The sequence below is a fragment of the Eurytemora carolleeae genome, unplaced genomic scaffold (assembly GCF_000591075.1).
Source record: "Eurytemora carolleeae unplaced genomic scaffold, Eaff_2.0 scaffold395, whole genome shotgun sequence".
NCBI classification, from domain to species: Eukaryota; Metazoa; Arthropoda; class Copepoda; order Calanoida; family Temoridae; genus Eurytemora; species Eurytemora carolleeae.
The window spans coordinates 181,075-204,796 of record NW_019396292.1 but is presented as its reverse complement, the minus strand read 5'-3'; the positions used below and the strand labels follow the sequence as shown (position 1 = coordinate 204,796).

The 23,722-nt window shown below is 31.7% G+C and overlaps 2 protein-coding genes across 2 annotated transcripts in view; both read right to left on the bottom strand.

The window, feature by feature from the left end:
• Positions 1 to 23,722, bottom strand: part of LOC111700319 (RNA helicase Mov10l1) — a 37,413-nt gene that overhangs the window by 12,485 nt on the left and 1,206 nt on the right. The window contains exons 3-22 of the mRNA XM_023471192.1: positions 22,746 to 22,782; positions 22,288 to 22,374; positions 21,025 to 21,093; positions 13,505 to 13,591; positions 12,954 to 13,089; positions 11,333 to 11,424; positions 10,826 to 10,877; positions 10,384 to 10,450; positions 9,720 to 9,840; positions 8,982 to 9,139; positions 7,942 to 8,039; positions 7,561 to 7,641; positions 6,344 to 6,521; positions 5,322 to 5,444; positions 4,436 to 4,508; positions 3,503 to 3,610; positions 3,293 to 3,423; positions 2,734 to 2,833; positions 1,535 to 1,601; positions 64 to 991 (exon numbers count right to left, since the gene is read on the bottom strand). Coding sequence (XP_023326960.1) covers positions 64 to 991; positions 1,535 to 1,601; positions 2,734 to 2,833; positions 3,293 to 3,423; positions 3,503 to 3,610; positions 4,436 to 4,508; positions 5,322 to 5,444; positions 6,344 to 6,521; positions 7,561 to 7,641; positions 7,942 to 8,039; positions 8,982 to 9,139; positions 9,720 to 9,840; positions 10,384 to 10,450; positions 10,826 to 10,877; positions 11,333 to 11,424; positions 12,954 to 13,089; positions 13,505 to 13,591; positions 21,025 to 21,093; positions 22,288 to 22,374; positions 22,746 to 22,782 — 2,793 coding nt within the window. The remainder of the gene's footprint in view (positions 1 to 63; positions 992 to 1,534; positions 1,602 to 2,733; positions 2,834 to 3,292; positions 3,424 to 3,502; positions 3,611 to 4,435; positions 4,509 to 5,321; positions 5,445 to 6,343; positions 6,522 to 7,560; positions 7,642 to 7,941; positions 8,040 to 8,981; positions 9,140 to 9,719; positions 9,841 to 10,383; positions 10,451 to 10,825; positions 10,878 to 11,332; positions 11,425 to 12,953; positions 13,090 to 13,504; positions 13,592 to 21,024; positions 21,094 to 22,287; positions 22,375 to 22,745; positions 22,783 to 23,722) is intronic.
• Positions 14,658 to 16,092, bottom strand: LOC111700322 (uncharacterized). The gene is made up of 3 exons (XM_023471200.1): positions 15,352 to 16,092; positions 15,048 to 15,293; positions 14,658 to 14,995 (listed from the first exon to the last, which is right to left on the bottom strand). Exons 1-3 carry the CDS (start codon positions 15,903 to 15,905, stop codon positions 14,803 to 14,805), a joined length of 993 nt encoding a protein of 330 aa, XP_023326968.1. The 5' UTR covers positions 15,906 to 16,092; the 3' UTR covers positions 14,658 to 14,802.

Here is a 23,722-nt window from a genome sequence, read left to right as displayed (position 1 = left end):
TCTATCCGTTTTTTTCTTAGGCTATGGTAGGATAAAAATAGTGACATAACATAAGTATGTTACCTGATTTTGTTAACATTCGGGATGACCCAAATCTTTGAGTGATCAGAACCCTTTTTCTTAGATTGTTCATAACTTTCTTTCTCTTCTTTTTTATATGTGCTACTCTTCTTCTTTTCCCCTGCTGTTCTCTTCACTTTCTCTACTTTCTTAGTCGCTTTTGTACTCATAACTTCTTTCTTCTCAAATTTACTTTCTTCTGTTTTAAAATCTTCTTTCTTCCCCACCTTTTCTTCTTTCTCAGTTTTAACTGCAGTGTCCTCTTTCTTCTTTACTTTCTCTTCACCCTCTGTATCTTCTGTAGTGATATCATCTTTCTTCTCTACTACTTTCTTGTTTCCCTCTGTTTGTTCTCCAGTGAAACCTTCTTTCTTCTCTACCTTCTCTTCACCTTCTGTTTCTTCTGTACTCAAATTATCTTTCTTCTCAACCTTCTCTTTTTCTTCTGCTGATTTTGCAGTGATATCTCCTTTCTTGCCTTTCTCATTCCCTTTGTTGTCCTTGTCTTCTTCCTTCAGATTTATTTCTGTCTCCTCCTCTCCCTCCATTAGGACAGAAAGGTCTTGCTTCTCCTCTCCCTCCACTAGAACAGGAAGGTATTGCTTCTTCTCTCCCTCCACTAGAACAGGAAGGTATTGCTTCTCCTCTCCCTCAACTAGAACAGGAAGGTCTTGCTTCTCCTCTCCCTCCACTAGAACAGGCAGATCTTGCTTCACCTTTTCCTCCACTCGTAAAGGCAGGTCTTGCTTCTCCTCTCCCTCTACTAGGAAAGGGAGGTCTTGTTTCTTCTCTCCCTCCACTAGAATAGGCAGGTCTTGCTTCTCCTCTCCCTCTACTAGGACAGGCATGTCTTGCTTCTGCTTGCGTAGGATATTTAGCTTTTGTAAGAACCTTGCCTTAGAGCTTAGAACTTTTATCTCTGAACTCTTACCTAGATCAAAATATATTAAAACAAGAGCCAACGTTTTCAAATGATAAAACTGAGGTAAAGGAGTAGAAATCTCTATATCTTTTCAACCCTAAGTCGGAGACCTTAGATTTTTCAAACTATAAATTCTATTATATTAAATTATCTAAGTATTAAGGTTCATTTAGCAAAAATGAAAGGATTAGAAAATTTGAGTTTGTGGCAAAGACGCTGTTTTTTTAACTTACAAAAACTTACGAATTAAATTAAAAAGAATTTGTAATTGAAATGGAGATTTTTACTATTTGAAAACGTTTTAGAGCATTTCTGATATANTGTCTTACTTGACACGGGTTATTTAAGTCATGTTTTTAAATTATTAACTTCGCTACGGATTTTGTGCTGTCTTTTGACTCTAAAAATATACTTTCGGAGTAAATTTATCATGCCCAATACAAATTAGATAATCTTTACTTATTCTTTAGCTGCATTTCTAATAAAAAGCTAGTTGAAAGCAAAGATGACTTTCATCCACCTTAAACCGAATTTGACTTTGAAAACTTGTACCTTTAACTTGACTACTACTACGAATGGAAGATTCGGAACTGCTGGTGTTTTCAACAATAAACTCAACCTGACAAATATATTTTTAGGAAAAAAGTAAATAACGTTTAATTGTTCCCTTGAAGGTGAAGGGTGCGCAGTGAAAACTTTATACTGATCCAACTGTTGCAAGCTCTGACGATAAAATCTAAGAGAATTTTGCTAATGCTCTGAGCTAAAAACAAGGGCTCCATAGGTCTAATATGTACATGTCTAGTGCTACAAAAAATTATGAGTTAGATAGTGAGGTAAAATTAGAAATCAAAGTATTGCAGCACTTCAGAGTCGACCCAGTCTTTAAAATTGACGGAACTTTTAATGGCATTGAGGAGCTATGTGCGTGCGCGGAAGTTCAAGTTCTATTTTAAAGGAAAATAGTGCGGTGTGCCTCAAAGTTGGAAAAACTCTAGGAGTGGGAATAAATCTAAGAGTAATGGTTGTTAACTGTCTCGTCACTAAAACTCAAAACAAAGCATTGGGTCCTACCCAGCCCATTCACCCTGCTCAAGAAAACAGAGCCTTGTTTACAATCTCTGTTATTGTTTTAAATAAACCCCGCTCCTGAGCATCAGCTAATACGTCACAAAAAGGTTGAAACATATTCAGGAGTTATACCACAGTTTAGAAGTCCCTGAGTCCAAGGTTATCAACAAAGGATGAGACTTCAAAGAAGACTGTAGTGAATTTATACTATCTGTTTAGTTATCTTCATGATTCCCTGCAACTGTAAACTTGGTTCTTTCTTGTCAAATCATTAAATAAACTATTCAAATACTATATTTATGGCATATTTATTTTAAACCCGGGATCTTCATATTTTAAGAGTTTCCGGTCGTCTTTGTAATCTCATACTATGTGGTTAACCCCGTATCTATCAAGATTGAAGACGATTTTTGCGTCGTCTCTCAATTGCCAAGTTATAATTTTTCACCTTTCTATAAATATTTACGACTAATTTACATGGAAAGTTAAGGATACTTTAGTTAGTCGAGGGAACCGGTTACGTGAATTTGAATTTCCCAAGAAAGAAGTTGTTCACAATTTTGTTGTCTTTAATGTTGAAAATGCGCGAATGTTTTTTCACGAATCTTTGGTCGGTAATGTTGGTCGAAAGGCAAAAAATATTCCACGGTTTATTTCAAGGACTATTAATTTCTCTGTACCTGAGGAGTTTTCATGATGACTGTATGCGGGAAGAGAATATTGAATCCAAGATTCCGATCTGCAGACTCAATACATTGGTGCTGCCGACGATATTGACCCCTAGCGTAAAACAAAGGAACTTTAAAGGGAGTGTCCGAGAAAATAGAATTGAGGGTATGGGATGAATTGTTTTAACATCAATGATGGGAAATATCTTTTTTTCCAATACAATCTTTACCAAAAGAATGAAATTTTTCAGAATCCAGAAATAGAAAATGAAATATTTAGATTTATTACATCTTTTCATACTTTCCCGTCATCCAACCAGGGGTGATATATATTTCAGAATTATGAAAATGATTTTTGATGATTTTGGGAAAAAAAAATGAAAAATGGGACAACAAAAGGCAAGTTTTATTCTTTCTTTCAGATACTTTTCCCCCAAAAATTCATTTTTTATTTTCTAAATTTTAGCGAAAAAAAACCTAAACATTTTTTGCCCCCCCCCCCCCCGCGTAAAAATACATAACTGGGAATTTTTTTCATAAGGGGTGGGGGTATAAAATCCCTGCATCCAACCTGTTCATCTTGAAGGTAACGTTGTATAGTTCTCCGTCATATCTTCTTTGGAAGTTTTCATCGAACCTTAGAAGTAGTTCAGTACTTCTCACCTCTTCTATACAACCCTCGTACACAGGCATATTAGGATCCTTGCAATATTATATTTGATTTTTTACAATTTTTTAGAATTTTAATTGATCATTAGTTAAATAATTTAATTAATATTACCTTTATATCGGAGAGTAGGACGGAATCCCCCAGACACAAGCTCGGTCTCCTCTCCTTTAATCCAGGCACTGTAAGTGTAAGGAAAGCTCCATGACGAACCAAGAAAACCTAGAAAATTTAGCGGTTTTTGAAACCTTAACTGTAAACGAAACTCGGCCGTCGGAAGCTTTCGTATTAGCGAACCAGGGATATATGTTTTCTTGAAAATTAATTTTAGTTCATCCACCCCTTTAATGAAAAATATTTCTTTTCCACAGATGTTAGGTATGCTAATGTTTTATTTGTTACGTTTAGTAAAACAAATAATATTTAGTGGGAAAAGAATGGATTTTTAGGCATAAAGTGTAGAGTGTATTTCCCCCAGACATTTAAAAAATCCCCCCCCCTAAAAATATATACAACCCGGACAAGTTAGATCGGTTCACCGACAAAGAGTCAAACGACACTGGGTCAAACGACAAAGGGTCAAAAGCGCGACAAAGGGTAAAACGACATGGTCAAAAAATGCGACAAAGGAGCAATTTTTTTTTTTAATTTTGACATCTGTTACAGTTAGTATTTATTTATTATTATTTAGGGTTAGGTTAAGTTAAGACACTTTCTGGACCGAGCGCTGCGGCCACGGGTTAGGTTAGTTAAGACACTTTCTGGGCCGAGCGCTGCGGCCACATGGTCAATTATATCCATGTCTAACAAGATCCATGTACAAAATTGATAGGAGGGTTGCGAGTTTCCTATGATTCAAATCAAAAAATATTTTTATCATTTTGACCTTTGGTCGTTTGACCCTTTGTCGCACTTTTGACCCTGTGTCGTTTGACCTCTTGTCGGTGAATCTCGTTTAAGATCTAACTCCTTGAATATCTAATACCTAACCAATCTTCGAAAAAATATTTCTTACAAAACATACTTTTGAGAAGTACACAAGCTTACCTGTTCCAGACTGTACTGTGCTAGCTCTAATGTAGCAGCCACTTCCTCTATGTACAGTAGTGCTTTCAGTTTACTAAACAATAATATAATTACACGGAACAGTAAACATTCTACGAAGGAAATGAGTTTTTGCCAAAAACTCGAATTTTTAATCCTAAAATCGTTGAAACCCAGTACTGTTAACTTGATATTTCAAATTATAAATTCTGTTAGATTAAATTAGTCTAAGTTTGAGATATCAAAGATTTACACCACCAGGGTGCAAAGATATAGGGATAAGAAAATTTGAGTTTGTGGCAAAGTAGATTAAATATCGAGTTAAAACTATGGGTTTGCTTTATAGATAGAAGATATCTGCAAATATAAAGTAAAACTTCAATCTTAAAATGCGATGTAAATGTAAAAAAGAAAGACATGAATTATTTAATTAATCTTCAAGAAAACTTTAAAAGCTGCAACTGCTAATTATTACAAACACCAAAACATAACAGAAAAGATTTTTTTTTGAAAATTGAATAAACCGTTCTTTCCATAAGACTTAAGTTTGGAACATCTTTATGAATCTGTATTCATTGAATTTGATTTTTTATTTAATAGGAGATTAATAATTTAATTAGTTTAAAAATTTAAATGTTTTACAGAATCAGATGACAGAAAAAACACATATTCCACTGTGGTTGTTGTTGCCCGGAAATTAAGTCAAGTCACTTCTACTGTTATTTCTTCCACTTCTAAACCAAGATGAAATGCAGCTTCTCTTGGTTGCGTCCAAAGGATTTAGGGAGTTAAAATTGTCGGTTTTTCTGTACAGTTAAAGAGGTGTTGGGTATTATGTAAGCTTCCTTGGCAATTTGAGCATGAACATATATTCCACTGATTCTCTTACCTGTCGTAATTTTCCTGGTTCAGTTTGATCAACAGGGTTGGATAAATGCAAACTACTTCTTCAGAGTAATCTGATTCTTCAGCTTTCTCAAACAGGTACAGAGGAACAGGATATCCACCCAACCTTTATAAATAACAGAATTATCAAACTATTCAGCTTTCTCAAACAGGTAGAGGACAGGATATCCAGTGAACCTTTATAAATAACAGAATAATCAAAATATTCAGCTTTCTCAAACAGGTAGAAAGGAGCAGGATATCCACCCAACCTTTATTTATCAAACTATTCAGCTTTCTCAAACAGGTAGAGAGGAGCAGGATATCCACCCAACCTTTATTTATCAAACTATTCAGCTTTCTCAAACAGGTAGAGAGGAGCAGGATATCCACCCAACCTTTATTTATCAAACTATTCAGCTTTCTCAAACAGGTAGAGAGGAGCAGGATATCCACCCAACCTTTATAAATAACAGAATAATCAAACTATTTAGCTTTCTCAAACAGGTAGAGACGATATCCTCCCAACCTTTATAAATAATATATTATTCAAACTAGTTAGGTTTCTCAAACAGGTGGAGGACAGATATCCACCCAACCATTAAGAAAAACCAGAATAATCATAATATCCAGCGTTCTCAACCATGTAGAGAGGAAAAGACATTGATAAAAAAGCAAAATTTTGCAACTTTCATTTAAAAAAAACCTTTTTTACTTGACGCTTTTTGCTCTCCAACCAATTATTTATTAGTATTACTTTAAACACCTGGAACAACATACTTTACACTTGTTCTCCATCTTTCTAAATTCTGTACGCAAATCAATCTCAAAAAGGAGCAATATTTTGACAAATATTGCAGTTCCCAAATCATTTCATCTAGATTCTAATGTTTGGGGAAAAACCTCTATTTTATATTGTAAATCCTGTAACTTTTCTGTTTTGAACAAAAGTTCTAATTTAAAAAAAAAAAACCTAAATCTAAATTTGTTTTCTTCCCAAATTTTCTTGAAAACCGTGAAATGTACCTGTTACTAATATAATCAGGTGGTTGATCTCTCTTCCTCTTGTTCCCCTTAATCACCCAGTTGTCCTGGGTTTCAACCCTGATTATGGTTGAGGTCCCAGAAGTGAAGTCTGAGCTGCCAGAGTTCTTAAATATTCTTTCCAACCTGTCACTCACAACATTAGCACATAGGATGCGTCCTAGATGTTTCAGAATAAATATCAATATATTTTAGAATAAATATCACGTCCTGAATTATTAAGAATAAATATCACGCCCTGGATATTTCAAAATAAATATCACGTCTTGCATAATTGAGAATACATATCACGTCCTGGGTAATTCAGAATAAATAACAAGCCTTGGATATTTCAGAATACAAATCACGTCTTCGATAATTCAGAATACAAATAACGTCCTAGATAATTAAGAATACATATCACGTCCTGGATAATTAAGAATAAATATCACGTCTTGGATAATCAAGAATAAATATCACGCCATGGATAATTAAGATTAAATAGCACGCCCTGAATAATTAAGAATACATATCACACCCTGGACAATTACTAATAAATATCACGCCCCGGATAATTAATAATACATATCACGCCCTTGATAATTAAGAATAAATATCAAGCCCTTATTATTAAGAATAAATATCAAGCCTTGGATGTTTAAGAATAAATATCACATCATGGTCGTTAAAGAATAAACATGACGTCATAATTGTTTAAGAATAAATATGACGTCATGGATGTTTAAGAATAAATATCACGTCATGAATGTTTAAGATTAAATATGACGTCCTGGATGTTTAAGAATAAATATGACGTCATGGATGTTTAAGAATAAATATGACGTCATGGATGTTTAAGAATAAATATGACGTCATGGATGTTTATGAATAAATATCACGTCCTGGATGTTTAAGAATAAATATCAAAGTATTTTTGGGGGGCCATGGACAAAATACCAATAAAAAATCATTATTGATTGCCAAAATAGTTATCAAGGGTGAATAATTAGCTAAGAANAACTGGCAAGTTCTCCCAACCTCCACTTTTTAACATAATTTTTTTCATCATTCATTTTTAACAATGTTGTGATAAAATCTCTTAGAAATTCTCTACAAAGTGGAAAATTTAAGTTTAATGATTTTCAACCAAATGTACAAATAAGTTTACAACTAACCAGCCTTTCCAACTTGATATATCTCTCTTAATTAGAATGAAATACCTATGTTGAAGTGTTTAAAGTTGAACACAACCAATTGATCATGCTTCCCAATATTTCCTGGTCTTAACTTGAACCTGATTTCTAAATAGATACATATAAATAAACCAAATTGCTTTAAAACAAGACTTGTAAGCTTCATCCAACCAGACTAAAGTGTCCAGAAATCAAAACAGCTTGGCCAGGCTAAAATTAATGCAAATATGTGAAAGAAATAAAACTCTTTCTCAAATACTATAGAAAACTAAATGAGAAAAGAGTATTTAGGCGAAATTAAAATCCTCATTCCTTGATCAACCGTGATTATTGATTATTTTAAAATATTAAAAATTACTTGAAACAATTTGGAAAATCAAGTAAAAAACTGTGATTATTATAAATTACCTGACACTTCTCTAGCGGCAATAATTGAGTCTCCTGACCACGTGATCTGATTTCCTGGTATTCCAGTTCCACTCTTACTATTCACCTGTCCAGGAAACCTTTTAAAAGTTTAAATAAATAGCATACAGAAAATATTATAATTCAATTTTGTATTTAAATCTCTCATTCAAAGATATCTGGAAGTCACCCCTTACTTAAAATCCTTACTTAATTATCTTGCGATTAATTTTCTGTTTATCTTAAACTGTATCTTTCAATTGATGCGTTTTTGACGATATCTTAAGCTAAAGTTATATCCACATTGGAGGGAGGGAAGGCAACCTCCCCCACACAGCTTCCGAACCTTAGTTTACCTATTTGCGGCAGTGTATTGCGGAAGATCATTCCCGGAAGACTATTTGGGGGAGGTTTGGAAGCTCTGTGGAGACGCCCATTGCCGCAAATAGGTAAAATAAGGTTCGGAAGCTGTGAATGGGTAGGTTGCATTCCCTCACTCCTCAGTGCTAATCTTTTTTTTTTTGTAGATTTGTAGATTTTAGAATGTAGAGTTAAAGACATGACATGACATAAAATATATCTAAATTCTTGAGTTAGTTATGTTAAAAAAGGGATTTTTTGCAGATTGACCATGTTGGTCCAAATTCTAAATTAGTTAGTATGTCTGAAGTTGGGTATTGTTATTTTCCGTTTTTTAAACATTCTGAATTCTTAACATTACAAAATAAACATATTTCAAAATTTATTCTCTAAGTTATCTTATACCACCATGCAAATCTTGACTCTGGGAGAAGAAACAAGCCTGAACAATTTTTAAAACCATTTGTTAAAGAACGATAATTGTTGTTTTGTCAGAGTCAAAATTGATGAAAACAAATTGATAGAAAATAAAATTCTAAAACACACAAATTCTGAGATTTTTTATGAGGCCCCTTAAATCCTAAAATATTTAATAAAAATGAATAATAACGATGTTCATCTCTATTTACAACAAAAATGTTGTTTTACTTCTATAACTTCATAGACTTCAAAGACATTTGTACCTAATTGATTCCAATTCTATACTATCAGCATTGGAATTTCTTATGGTTAGCTTCAGCTCTGCAGTTTCAGTAAAGTTGAGAGTTCCAAAGGATTGTTCTCCACGGATCTCAACTCCGTTCTTATCAGATAGCAGTGCTGCTTGATCATCCAGTTTCTCCTAAACAACCAACCCAGGAAACATTTCATCAAACCCACTTTAAGTTCCTATGGCGAAGATGAATTGTAAATAATTCTGGACTTTCGACATCGGCATGTCGGAGACCAAACTAAATCTTTACAGGGAATGCTCTGACAAATCTTGAATTGACTCAAAATTACGAAAAAGCTTTGAAAATTTGGAAAATTTTTAACATTTACCATTAAAATAAATTTCTTTTTATAAGGGAAATGAATTACTTTTAACACTTGATCAGTGGAATCAACTTGATAATTTTAGATTAAGGGTTTACAAATTAAAATTAAATAGATTTTTCTTCCCTACTGTGATATAAAGGTCATGATCTGTCCTATGGCCGAATTTAAAGAATTTGAGCGGCGGTTTAAATTTAAACCGCGGCTTAAATATGGTTGGTTCCACTTAAAATTGTATCAAATGTTTCAAGATTTAAGCCGGCGCTTAATTTAAACCGGGTTTTGGCGGATTTAAACCGCGGCTCAAATTCTTTAAATTCCATCTCTACTTCAAGAAAGTAAACTGTAAAAAAATCTATCCTTTTTAAGTCTCACTGTCTGAGTACCTGTGAAGGAGGCAAAGCTGATCTGCCAAAATATTTGTGAATAGTTTTAGGTGAAACAGAAGTTGCTCTCCAGATACAGTCAAGGGTAGCAGGGGTAGGAACACATTCAACAGCATGAAATCTAGGAAAGGACGTTTATTTAAAATTTTTTAAAAGGTTTCATACAAATTTTAAGTTAGTTCTTAATCTTTTTGGTTTGAAAACTTCACTTATCAATAAGTGCAACATATGCATTTTTAAAAAAGATGAAAGTTAGAGCATAACATTGGAATATAATAGCATAAAATAACATAAAATAGCAAAAAAAAAGCATAAAATAGCATAAAACAGCATAAAATAATAAAAGCATATAGATCAATCTGTAAGATATCTTCACAAATATATTTGCCTTAAATATTAAAATAATGCGTTTTACTTTTAAAATCAAAAGACAGTTATACAGCTCAAGTCGGGCAATGAAGATGCCTAGTATTGATATTGGCCAAATTACATTACTAAGGAGTAATATTATCACTAGAAATAAAAAAATGTTCTGAGATCAGAATTTTTTAATGAATCTTGCTGTCCAATGAAGGAATTTTTGAATTTGAGGATCAGGATTAATCCATAGATTTGCATAAGATGGAGATCATGCTTAAATACCCGTGGAATATTGAATCCTCACCTAACATTATCTCTATTCCTTGGAGCATATTTGTAGTTGCAAACAGACTCATCAAGGAACACATCCCCTGAACAGATATGGAATCATCAGATTGTTTTTTAATTTCTGAAACTTCTGTGAAAAGTCATGATCCGTTATCAGGTTCTTGAGGTGAAAATTCTTTTTCAAATAATACTGTTCTTATATAGCAAAGAAAAAACAAAGGAATTGAGTTTTTGTCACAAACTTAAACTTTCTAATCTCTATCTTTGCAACCTAATGGTATACATCTTATATATTTCAAGCTTAAAGACTATTTGATCTAGGGGACTTCATGGTATAAAATATCGAAGGTCTACAACATCCGACTGCAAAGATATAGTGATTAGTACATTTAGAGTTTGTGAAAAAAATTTATTTAATATTATTTCAACCAAAAGATCGAGAGAAAAACTAGAATAACCTGAAATTTTCCCACGTTTTCCTCTCATAGCATGAACTTCTCCATCTCCAGACTGAGAGATTCAAGTAATGAATAAATAGGATGAAAAATAAAATTGAGGGTTACCTACTAAACTGAGTTTAATAGAGTAAGTGAGTGAAGACAATCTTTCATTGATTCATAACTTGAACCAGCTCAGTGTGAGAGAATTATTTTACCTCAATAAATTTACACTAATTCCAGCAAATAAAAACTCTAAAGAACTAAGCTCTGATTCACAACAGGTTTATTTAAGTTTTTTGATGGTGAAGGAAGAAAAAATCTGGCAAGTAATTAAAATTAAATGAAATCTTTAAACAACGTTAAACCACTTTAAAAACCGTTATACCACTTTTATTGTAACTTTGAGTATTGTTAATTCTATTTAAATCTTTTAGAGAGAAATTGCTTCATGCATGTATTATTTTATTATTAAAGAAAGAAGACTTAGTATTGATTTGTTATCCATCATGCAGTTTAAATATATTCCTTAATTCTCTGAGGAACAGCCAGTACAATCTTAGATCCATTAAAGTCTGAGTCATCTCCTTCCACTCTGCAGGAGAATAGGAGTTGATCCCCTGAGGAAAAACATATTTATATTTTCTTTATTGCCTTTATAATTTAAACCAAAAACAACCAAGAATAAGTAAAAAGTATCTTGGCCCAAATGACACATGATGGTATGATGGTTGGGTATTCAAATACAATTTTTCTAGCTGAAAATATTATTTTCACTCATTACATATATATCATTTGTTTTTCAGTAGGAATAAAGGGAAAGATCGGCTATGTAAGGTAGTTAAACTGAGTATGCAGTGTTGTGGACAAATTATTTAGGATTCATTTGACACATATAAAACGTTTCCATGATGTATAATCACTGAGTTTGAGTGCAAAGTCGACGTTCAAAATCATGAAAATGGGTGGGTACGTTTTCAGAATCGGTTTTTTTATCATTAAATAACGACGACGAAAACTATATTAAGAATTCTATAGTAGACGAATTAAATGTTTTGGAACATATTTTTTGAAAAGAAATTTGTCAATAAATCGAAGTTTCCTTTTCCATCATTATATTGCATTTTTTAGAAGTACATTTATTGCTTCTAGATATAATTACATGATAAATAACGAGTGTGTAAAAGGAGAGGAAGTTGAGCAGGTCTTCTCCGGTTCCAGGGTCCGACACAACTGATTTGCGGATTTCATAATCCTCTTTGGGGGATTTCATATCCTCTACAATTTCTTATTTTCTATGAATTTATTCGTTGATATCTACAAATTCTTTAAATGTCGTCTTTTCAATAAAAATTCCAGAAAATCTGCAGAAAATCTTTGTGATGTAAGACAGATTACAGACACTAATAATTAAAAAAGATTACTTATTTTCGATGATAAGAGTTAATTTTCATTTTCTCAACTTGTTCAGTAACAACTAATTAGTTTAATGTAGAATTTTGTTTAAATTTTTTGTCGTGGTTATTTAATAATTAAAAAAAAAACAATTCTGAAACGTATCCACACAAAAGTACGATTTTGAACGTGGACTTGGTGCTCAAATCCAAAATTTACAGATCTTTAAAAAATTTCATATGTCTCCAATGAATCCTAAAGAATTTGTCCCCAACATTACATACTCAGTTGAACTACCTGACATTGCCGGCCTGTCCCTTTAAAAAACTAACTCTAATTTATTAATATATAAACATTTATCGGTGTAGAAAACCCAGATTTTCTACGACACTTTGGAACTTATTTTTCTCAGAGCTTTTAGAATGAATGTAGGTGACAATTAACCTAAATTAGAGTACCAAAAACTATTCAGTATTCTGAAACTGACTACCAGCCTACCAGGAGTAAAAGCTACAAAACAATTATTTGCTAAGGAAATGTTGAGTAAAATAAAGATAAAATTTCACGATTTTCTTTACAAAAAAACAAGCAAAATATGATATTTTTTGTCCCCTACCAACTGAAAAATCCAAATAGCTTGAAGAAGAATAGTGGGGTTAAATATGTTTAGAAATCCCTTATGGATTAAAAATTAATCTGATAAAATATTTATTTTTAATCCTTAAAATCCATAAATTGATTGAATTAACCATACCTTTGACGGGAAGATAATTTTCCTTCCATATCTGGGCAAGATTTAAGCTTCTCTTCTCTTGATTGATTAGGACCTCCATCCTACCACCCTGAACACTCAAAACCAGACCTCCCTCTTTTCTAGACATCCCACCCTCCTGACGTAATTAAATAAATGCAAATAAAGCAGTTATCTTAGAATCTACTTATACATGGAAAAAGTAAATTCTGGATAACTGTTAGCAAATTAAAAGGGAGTGAAAATGGTATCTTATAATTCGGGTTCATATAAGAACTTCCTTTACAGTAAATTCAAAATTGTAATTTTAAAAACATTTTGCTAAAAAATTGATTTGATTTTTCAAGTTGATTAATAATTGTTTATGCTCTATGAACTGATCATCAGACTGTCATAAGCATAAGGAGGGACCAGTAGAACTAAAAGAATATGGACTGATAAGCCTTAATTAAGCAATTTTATGCATAATTAGGACATAGTAAGAACATATATTAATAACATTTATTTTGCTTACATATGCAAAGAAGCATAATTATGAAAAGTAAAACTTTAACCTCTTCTTTTTCTTCTTCTTCAGGCTCAGCATCATCCCAAGACCTTCTCCAAATCTTCTCAAACTCTAGCACTTGATACTCCTCATTCTAGAAGATCATGCTTATGCTTTTACTTTTCAGCCATAAAAAAAAGATTTTAAGAAGGTCGTCCTGTAAGATTCAAAACAGCATTGTCAAATTAGATTTTTTCAATTTTTTAAATAAATATTTAAAAATGCTGCCCGCATCAGTATTTACTACAACTTAATGCTCTCAAAATACAAATTTCAACTGTTTACTAATGAGAGATTATTATAAATTTCCTAATCTCTCAATGGTTCATCTAGTTTTAGCATAAAAAATTAGCAAAAAAAATAGAAAAAGGAATTAGTTGCTACAAACTCTGATTTTCTGATCCCAATATCTTTGCAATCTAAAGTTGTAAACCTTAGGTTTTTAATGCATTTAATTCTGTTAGATCTAATAATTTAAGTTAGAAATTTCAAAGGTTTATACCATCAGGTTGCAAAGATATAGGGATTAGAAAATTTGAGTTTGTGGCAAAAACTTAATACCCTGAAAATGTTTTAGCTGTACAAAAAAAAAGTAAATCTTGATGAAATGTTTATGACCTGGATCTGGTTTTTTCAGGGCGGATCCAAATCTGGATCCAGATTGTAATCAATATGAATTGGATCCTGCTCACTCATGTGGCATTTTTTCAGTGGCATCCTTCCGTGTATTAAACTTTTTAAGAGAACTTATTTTTAAATTGGTCTAAAATATGCAAACATCTNTAGTTATCTATTCAAAGGGAATAATTAGTTATCTATTCAAAGGGAATAATTAGTTATCTATTCAAAGGGAATAATTAGATATCTATTCAAAGGGAATAATTAGATATCTATTCAAAGGGAATAATTAGATATCTATTCAAAGGGAATAATTAGTTATCTATTCAAAGGGAATAATTAGTTATCTATTCAAAGGGAATAATTAGTTATCTATTCAAAGGGAATAATTAGTTATCTATTCAAAGGTACAATCCGTACAATTTGAAAACAAATCCGTACAATCCGTACATCCGTACAATTTTAGGGTTAAAAAAAATCAATCCATACAATCCGTACAATCCGTACATTTTAGCCACCCTGTAAATATTGATAAAATCCTTTCATATTTATTTTAAGCAGAATTAAATCACAATTGATATACATGTGAAATTTAAATATTACAAATGGTAGTCATATGACATATAAACAATAAACATGGTAGTTAAGAGTAAAACAATGCTTAGTGTACTTAGATATTCAATTAAATTACTGAGGAGTACAGAATGGTAGTTGGTACAAGATGATTATGTAAGTAACAATTGTGCCAAATTCTGCTGTAAGTGTGGACCTCTGTACAGAGAAAAATCCCATGGCTGACAAGGGTTCTTCTGCTTCAAAACTGTGAAAAAGGATGAGGATGTCTTGCCTTGTTTGTTCATCCACAATAAAAAAGGCCTCCCTAGGTTATCAAGCATGAGATATTAAAACTAAAAATTTAAGATGTGTACTACCTTAGCTCAACAAGTACACTTTTAAAGCTAGAAAAAGCAGAGTCAGCAATCAGAGTTATGTAGAGCAGAGTGAGAATAGGGATCAACCCTTGCAACACAAACACAAATCCTATGTTACTCAAACTCATCCTTTCTGGTAAGCATCTTTGTAAGCTCATCAAAGATAGGTATATATTCAATATTATCATTATTGAGTTGGAGATATATACACAAAACAGCCCAAATCCAGATCCTTTTTTAATCGCCCTGAACAAAGAAAGTAGTTACAAATCTATCATTTACTCAAAATCACAGTTTAAGTTACCTGAAGTGGTTGAGAATATTGGATATCTTGTCAATACTGATGCTTTCCAATTGTGCTTGGTAGATTTCATTTTCAAGTGCGGCAAATGAAGACCCAAAAATGAGAAGAAGAATTGTATAATATGTCATGTCTATACCATAAAATACAAGACCAGGCCAGGACATATCATAGTATATTGACACATATACTAGATACGTTAGTTTTACAATGAGAGCCAGAATAAGTAGAGGCATCAGCTTTGGTGCCTTTAATTTTTCATTCCTCAAGATATGCTCACCATTTCTCCACAGATATCCTGTGATTGGTGGGATTATCATTGTTGCAAGGATCATGTTAGCTTGGAAGCCATAGCTAATTATAAAAAGAGGTAAAGTAACCCCCTGAAATGAGTTATTTTTAAGACAAAAGTTTATCAATACTATTAAAGGAGTAATCATCCAAAAAAACTGACCCAACCAGTGGAAAAACTTGAGTCTTTCAATACCAGACACAAGCTTGGATAGCATGTTTTTTTTCTTCAATATTGTCTCCTCCTCATTAGGACTTTTCACCATTACCCTGTAAATAGATTTGATGATAAAAAATCAATAAAGTAAAATGAAAATAAAAATGAACCTCATTTCTTCCCTGAGAATATTGAACTAACAAAGGGTATTGTTTGTGTTTCTCTGTTTGTTTAAAAGTTCACAAAAAGCAATCCATAAAGCTACACATAACAGAAACAAAAAAATTAAATATCACTTGGATTTCTAGCTTTCAGTGCCCATAGACATATTAAAATAATTTTGAAATATGCCATGAATGGCATAAAAAAATCGACAAAAATGTAATACTTGAATATCTAAAACTTGTTAAATATTAATATGTTCTCATTATGTAAATGGTTGCTTAATTCAACCCATTAAAATCAAATAGTAATAAAAAACAAAATTTATTTTGTTTAGGTTAATTGAATAATTTATCTAAGAAAGACTTCTAAAAAATTGGTTTAATTCAACATTGATAATGCTTAAGAGTCTTGAGATACAATTTTATCTACTTTTTTATTATATAGAATGTATTATACAAGTGAGAATCAACATAAAATGGAAACACCAATATAATCAAAATGGCGATTTAAAAAAAACAAATTTCACAAAATAATCAGTGACACACAAAATAATCTATTTTTATACAAATATTTGATACAAGATAATAATATAAGTAACTATGGTGCAGAATTCTGCTGCAAGTGTGAACCTTTGAACAGAGAAAAATCCTTTCGCTGACATTGGCTCTTCTGTTTCATAAATATAAATTAACATCAGTATTTGAGGCTGAGACTGCTGGTCCTATATTTGGCACCTCCCTAAATTTAACATTAGAATAAAAAACTAGCTTGATGGATTTTAACAGGGTGTGCTTTTTTATTATTTATCACACTTATAAGAAAAATTGAAAAAAAATGAAATTTTATCTATATATATATACTTTGCTTGTCTTTCTGTCTGTTTGTATCCAATAAATATCAAAACAGCTGAACCAATTGGTCTACAAATTTGTGTGGGACCTCATATGACCCCAAGGAAGGTTTATGGATGCTTAAAATTACAAAAAATTGAGTAACAATTAAAAATTAAAATAGAAAATGGGTGCCACGTGCCCTGATAGCCTAGTATTTAACAACATAGTAAAGGGAAAACATCATTTGAAAAGAAAGGAGATGATTTGTAAGGAATCTTGTCACATGAATTCTCTTCATTTCTGTAAAGATTGAATCAGCAATAAGTGAAAAGTACAGCAGAGTTACAAAAGGGGAGAAACCTTGCAGTGCAAATATAGTTTCTAGGTAAATAATCTTGTATGGAAAGTAGCCTTGCATGTACATGATCATCAAGTAGATATCTAGTATGATCATTATTGAGTTGAAGATGTAATTACAAAACATTCCTAATTCTAAGCCTGCCTTTAAAGTCCTTAAGTTATGTTTACAGTTATCATAAATTCTGTAGTTTACTAAAAATATTGAAAGTTACCTATAGTGGACAAGTATGTTAAAAACCTGTTCAAATTGATGGATTCTTATTTAGTTCAGTGTATTTTATCTTTAAGTGTGCCAAATAAAGAGCCAAAAACCACCAGAAGAATTGTATTATAAAGCATGTCAAGCATATAGAACAATATCACCATCTAATTTTTAGCAGAAGCAATGCTAATGGATTAGTGACTAGATAGGATGACCTTAAGATCAGTGCAATAATGAGAATTGGCAACTGCAAAGGTAAAGTTAATTTTCTATTTTTTTCTATTTTCAACTAGTTCACAGTGTAGATTTCCAAAGGTCAAAAGGATACTCATAGTGGCAAGGATTAGGGTTGCCTGATGACAAAAAGAGGAAAAGAGATTCCATCAAGAGAAATGTTTTTGGAAAGAAATGGAATCAAAAGTAAAATAGGAATTGTCAACCAATAAAAAAAAGCTTTTGTAGACCAATAACAAGTCTAGATACAAAAGATGATTGAGAGTTGGACTCCTCATAAGAACTATCTATGAAAAGACTGCAATAAAACTTTGAGTTTAATCTTCTTTATTTGTTTTACCAAGAAAATATGTTCAGTAAAGAGTGAAATTAAAAATTTTACTTACCTCTGATCCAGAGTTTATTCAGCTGGAACAAAATGTTGATTTCATGTGTCTATTTAAATGCCTGCAATTGCATCCAAAGTAACTAATACACAAGACCAAAATAAAGTAAAAATATACTTGAATTTTAGCAATTTTTGCAACTGGCAATAATTGTTAGATCCAAATCTGCTGTGTTTGAGCTGACAATGCCATGCTGGTGCCCTTTCTCTATTTTTAGTTTTAACATAATGTCTGTATAGTTACTATTTTTTTAAAAGAGACTTTTTTTATTAATAAGCCCATTTCTCACTGTTAACAAATTTTCAGTCAACACTGAAAAAAGGCCACATTTCTGAGCACTGCTTAGGGTCCAATTCATTTTAATGCAAATCTGGATCCGGGTTTTGGTTCCCCCCCCCCCCCTAAAAAATGGATCCAAAAACAGATCCAGCTCATAAACATTTCTTTAAGATTTCAATGCTTTTTAAATTTGCTCATTCTTATGCTTAAACTTTATGTTTCATTGAGTTTAACAAGTGTGTAACAATATTTCATTAGGTAATTGCTGACATTTGTATTTTGAGAGCAAAAAGTTAAAATCTTCTTTGAAGTGTGATACCACTTTCAAAAAGATATATCCTTGGAGGAAAAAAATTATATTTAAAAAATATATACTTTTGGTCAGTCAATATAAGAAATAATTTGAAATTTTATTCAAATTCCAAGAAATTGTAATTAACAAACATGAAAATTTACACCTTTCCAACAAGAAGATAACTAAAATACAATAAATTACAAAACTCTTTTTGATATTTCATTTTTCTTTCAGATCAAAAATGTAAAAAAAGATTTTGGCCAAAATTGTCCAACTCTACCAAGTTTACTTTTACCCCTGGCATATGGTGCCACCATGACAAGGTTGTTTTACATAAGATAATTGCACATTCATGAAGTTATAGAATAAACTGTAATAAACAGAACTTTATATGCACATTCCTCATATTTAAAGACAACTATTTAAATTAAATATATTGTTATCTACAAACACAGGCCTAAAATAATAACTGATTATAAGCCCATGACATACCATTTTTAGTCTAATATTTTTTTCAAAATATTCTTTAAAATACAAAGTCTTCTCTCATACTAGCTCAATAAAAAAATAATTCAATGCTGGGTACACTTTAAAGGTTCAAATGGGGGTTATTAATATCTCAAGCTGTTTTCACATACCATAAAATAATTTCCTTGTGAACCTGAGTACTAACTTAGTTTGTACAAGAACAAATTTAAAGGCTTCTGTACCACATTTTAACAATCAGAAAACATATAACACTAATATTTCTGTATCTTTATTGTAAAAACAAACACACTACATAGGATTCTAAATCTAAAAGGAGAAAGAGAAAATTTCATCTAAGTGAATTTTAAGATATGAAATTTCTACTTCTAAAACCAGAAAAACAAATTAGTCTGTCTTAGGTTTACAGAATGGTAATTGGTACAAGACAATTGTGTAAGTGATTAGTGTGCCCAATTTTGCTGTGAGTGTAGACCTCTACACTGAGAAAAAGCCAAGAGCAGGCAAGGGTTTATTTGCTTTAGACTGTGGATAAGCATGAGAACTTTTGAACAAACTTTCTTATCATCAACCAAATACGCCTCTCTAGAAAGAGCAATGAGCAATGTGATAGTTTATCTTAAAGGAATAAAAGTGCTCTTCATTGCTGAGAAAACTCTGTCAGCAATCAATTTAAAGTAATACAAAGTAAACATGGGGACAGAAGCTTGCAGCACAAATACAACTGCCAAGTTGTAGTTTGAATATACTTATCTATATTCATATCTGTCTTTCAATGCTCTTAAACTATAAAATATTCCTAATTAGAAAGAAAAAACAGGTCTAACATTAGTAAGATGTGAAAGGTAGCTGTATTGCTCCAGAATCTTAAAAATATGGTCAAGATTCATTGCCATATAACTTCTTCTAACTTGTTCATCAAATGTCCCGAATATAGACCCAAAGAGTAAGTACTATGCAGTACAAAATATCAAAGACTATAAACACTAAAATAAACCCTGGAAGAGGTGGAGTATTTAATACATCAAAGATTTGATATGCAACTTTTATCATGATAGAAGGAATAAGTACTAGCATCAACATTGGGAGTTTCAATTGTTTGATGTTTAAGATTTCACCACCATGGAAAACAGGGGAACTATCATTGAAGAGGAAATTATACTTGCCATCATGCCATACTGGCAAAAAAAGAGCCAGAGAACTTGGTAAAATTTGTGTTTGCAAATTGTTTACAAAGCTGATAAGAGGTAAAGCTGGTAAAACGTTCCAAGCAAATTGCCCAAACCAATAAAAAAATTAAAAAATACCAATCACAACCAAAGATATGATTGATGTTCTTGTATAGGAGGCCTCCTCATGTTGAGACTTTCAGTGAAAACCCTATGATGAAAATATTGCAAATTTTCCTTTTCTTCACTAAAATTTAATGTTAGTAATATTACGATGAACACAGTACAAAAGTAAACTTACCTCTGTTTGCTTTAAAAACCAATAACATTTTTACATGGTTACATACAACAATATTCATGTAGGTTTAATGTATATAGTTAGATAAGGGTACTATGAAATTATTATGAAAAACATTATTATCTTATTTTGAATATAATTTTACATGGATGTAGGTTTAATGTATATAGTTAGATAAGGGTACTATGAAATTATTATGAAAAACATTATTATCTTATTTTGAATATAATTAGTGTTGGAAATATTTCTTAAATTAATACCTGATTGAGACTTCAAATTACGACTAACAATTAGATGAAAAGGAATTGAGTGTTTGCCACAAACTTTAATGCTCTAATCCTAATATCTCTGCCATCCAATGCCATTGACCTTATATATTTCAAACTATAAATTCTGTTAGATCAAATAATCTAAATTTGAAATGTCTAATAATTTCGTCATAAGATTGGACCGATATAGGGATTAGAAAATTCGAGTTTGTTGCAAAGACTCAACTCCTTTGGAAATAATACAAAAGTTACCTCATTGATTCTCTGTAGTTTGAGAGAAACATAGTCTCCAACTCTTGGGGAACGATTTAAATGGTTTGACTGAACAATTAACAAGTTTTAACAGTTTTTTTGAATTTTTTTGGAGATGTGTAATATATTAGTTCTGAGATCCATACTACCCCCCCCCCCTCAAAGTCACAAACAAAAATTAAGGAGATTTTTACAGGGTACCTTGTTGCAGGCTTGCAGAATTTTTTTGGGACTAGGCAATGAAATAATATTTTTTTTTAGGTTTTCCTTTCTCCATCCTTCTTATTCCTCGTCTCTTTTTTTTCTCTTCTCTCTTTATTTTGGGAGAAAAAATATTATATTTTTTCCCCAAAAAGGTTTTGAATAGTTTCTTGTGTGAACCAAACAGAAAAGTATTCACCCGTGTGAAAAAATTGATTGATGAAGATTCAAACATTTAGTCATATATTAATTAAAAAAAAACAAATAGGACACTAAATGTCATCTTGTCAAGATTTAGGGGTTTTTCGTTCACATGCTGTGTAGAATTACAAGACAGAGGAGAGCCTGTTCTACGCCGACTGTGATAACTCCTTTGGGCTTCTGCCTCAGGGTTATTGTGAACGAAAATCCCTTAAATCTTAAAAAGACTACATCTAGTGTGCTATCTGCTATTTTAACTAATATANTGATAACTCCTTCGGGCTTCTGCCTCAGGGTTATTGTGAACGAAAATCCCTTAAATCTTAAAAGGAGTACATCTAGTGTCCTATCTGCTATTTTAACTAATATATGAATTCAGCTATCTTGGCGGAGGAATCGAGTCTTTGCCACAAACTCAAATTTTCGAATTCTTATATCTTTGCAACTTGATAGTGTAAACCTTTGATATGGTCTATGACATTGAGTTGCAAAGATATAGGGGTTAGAAAATCAGAGATAGTGGCTAGGACTCAATTCCTTTCCACAGTTTTTGTTTTAACAACTGCATTACACTCTTCTATTTCATGATTTTGGTGGTTAACAATACAAATTAAAAATAAAGAAGCTTTATATTATACGGTTTACAATCTAGGATTAAATTAATTTTTAAAACTTGTATTAAGCGATTAAGAGATTTGTTAGGCAAAGAGAGGTTAAATGCGCTGCCCCCCTCCTCCCTCCCTCCTTACCAGCTTTCAAGGTTATTCCTTCCTAATTAAGGTTCAAGGTAAACACAAAGAAGTTAAGCAACTTTTCGTAACAAAAATGTTAGGAAATTTTATTTTGAAAAAATGAAAGTACCTTAGGGATAGATAGGAAGGACAGGTAGATAGCAGAGTCAATTATACAGTAGGAGGAGAATACGTCAGTGATTTTTCCAGTGTAATTCTTCAGTAAAATAAGGTTTAATTCAACAAATTTTCACGTCAAGTAATTTAGGAGTTCAAAGGTGATAAATGTGCAGTTAATATTAAAATTGAGAAAAAAATTTTACTTTAAAATTAATTTCACTTGAACTAAATTCTTAAATGATTAAATCAAAAAAAGGCAGAGACCTTCGTACAAAGTTTTGTGCTTGCAAAGTGTATACAAAGTTGATAAGAAGGAAAGATGGTATAAAACCATCATACCAAATTGTCCAAAACAATAAAAAAAATCCTAATCTTCGGAAACCAATCACAACTAAAGATATGATTGATGTTCTTGTATATACTTTGAAAAGTCTTTGATAAGATAACTTGGTTAGATTTGTAGAATTCCTTAATATCCAAGATAAATTCTTCACCAAGCTCTCGCCTAAAAATTTGAATTAAGCAAGGAAACTGAACACTGCCATACACTCTAATATTATAATTAATGCTTAGGATCCGAGGATCCACAATATTTTGCCTTTCTGGATCCAGATCCAAAACAGTAAAAACCAAAAACGTATGCTCTCAAATCTAAATCTGAAGTGTTAAAAACAGAGAGATTATTAAAATTGTTCTTTGAATGGTTCATCGAGTTTTGGCATAAAAATGATCGAGAAAAAACTTCTTTTGAAAATTTTCTTTTTTTCAAAAAAAACCAGTAATTCTTAAAGAAATGTTCATGAACTGAATCAGGATAAATTTTTTCCGACCTGCATCAAAATGAAATGGATTCTAGGCACTGAAAAATCCTTATATCAAAAACCTGATATTACAAACATAAGCAGTTTTTATCTTGATGAATTTATTGTTTCAAATGACAGATGTTCAAACTAGGATGTTATAATTGGAATTTGTGGCGAATGGATTATTTTTCGACGCACTCGCATATAGTTACTACTTCATAATATTTTTGATTTTGTTTTTTAAAAAATAATTTTCGCTGGCGCTGGATTTTCGAGCACTCCTGGAAAATTTGAAAATGTCGTCTTCATTATCAAAAATCCTCAAAACAGGAATAAATGTTTTCAAAAGTAACTCTCAGATCATGAAAAATACAAAATATTCTAAAATATCAACTATTTACGAATGCGTCGAAACATAATCGTTGACTATTGTTTGTAATATCTGAATGATTTGTTTGGAATTAAATTGATTTGTTTACGATCCAAGTTGAATGTTGCATCTTTCTGAATTTGTATGGTTAGTACGTTCTTCGGTGTGAGTCGTTTTTAACAATTTTCTCCTTATAGACGCAACAGATAGAAGTAAGATTAGTAGCGATCAAAAGCGCTTTTTTATCGCATTAAGCCTATACCCCCTTTCAT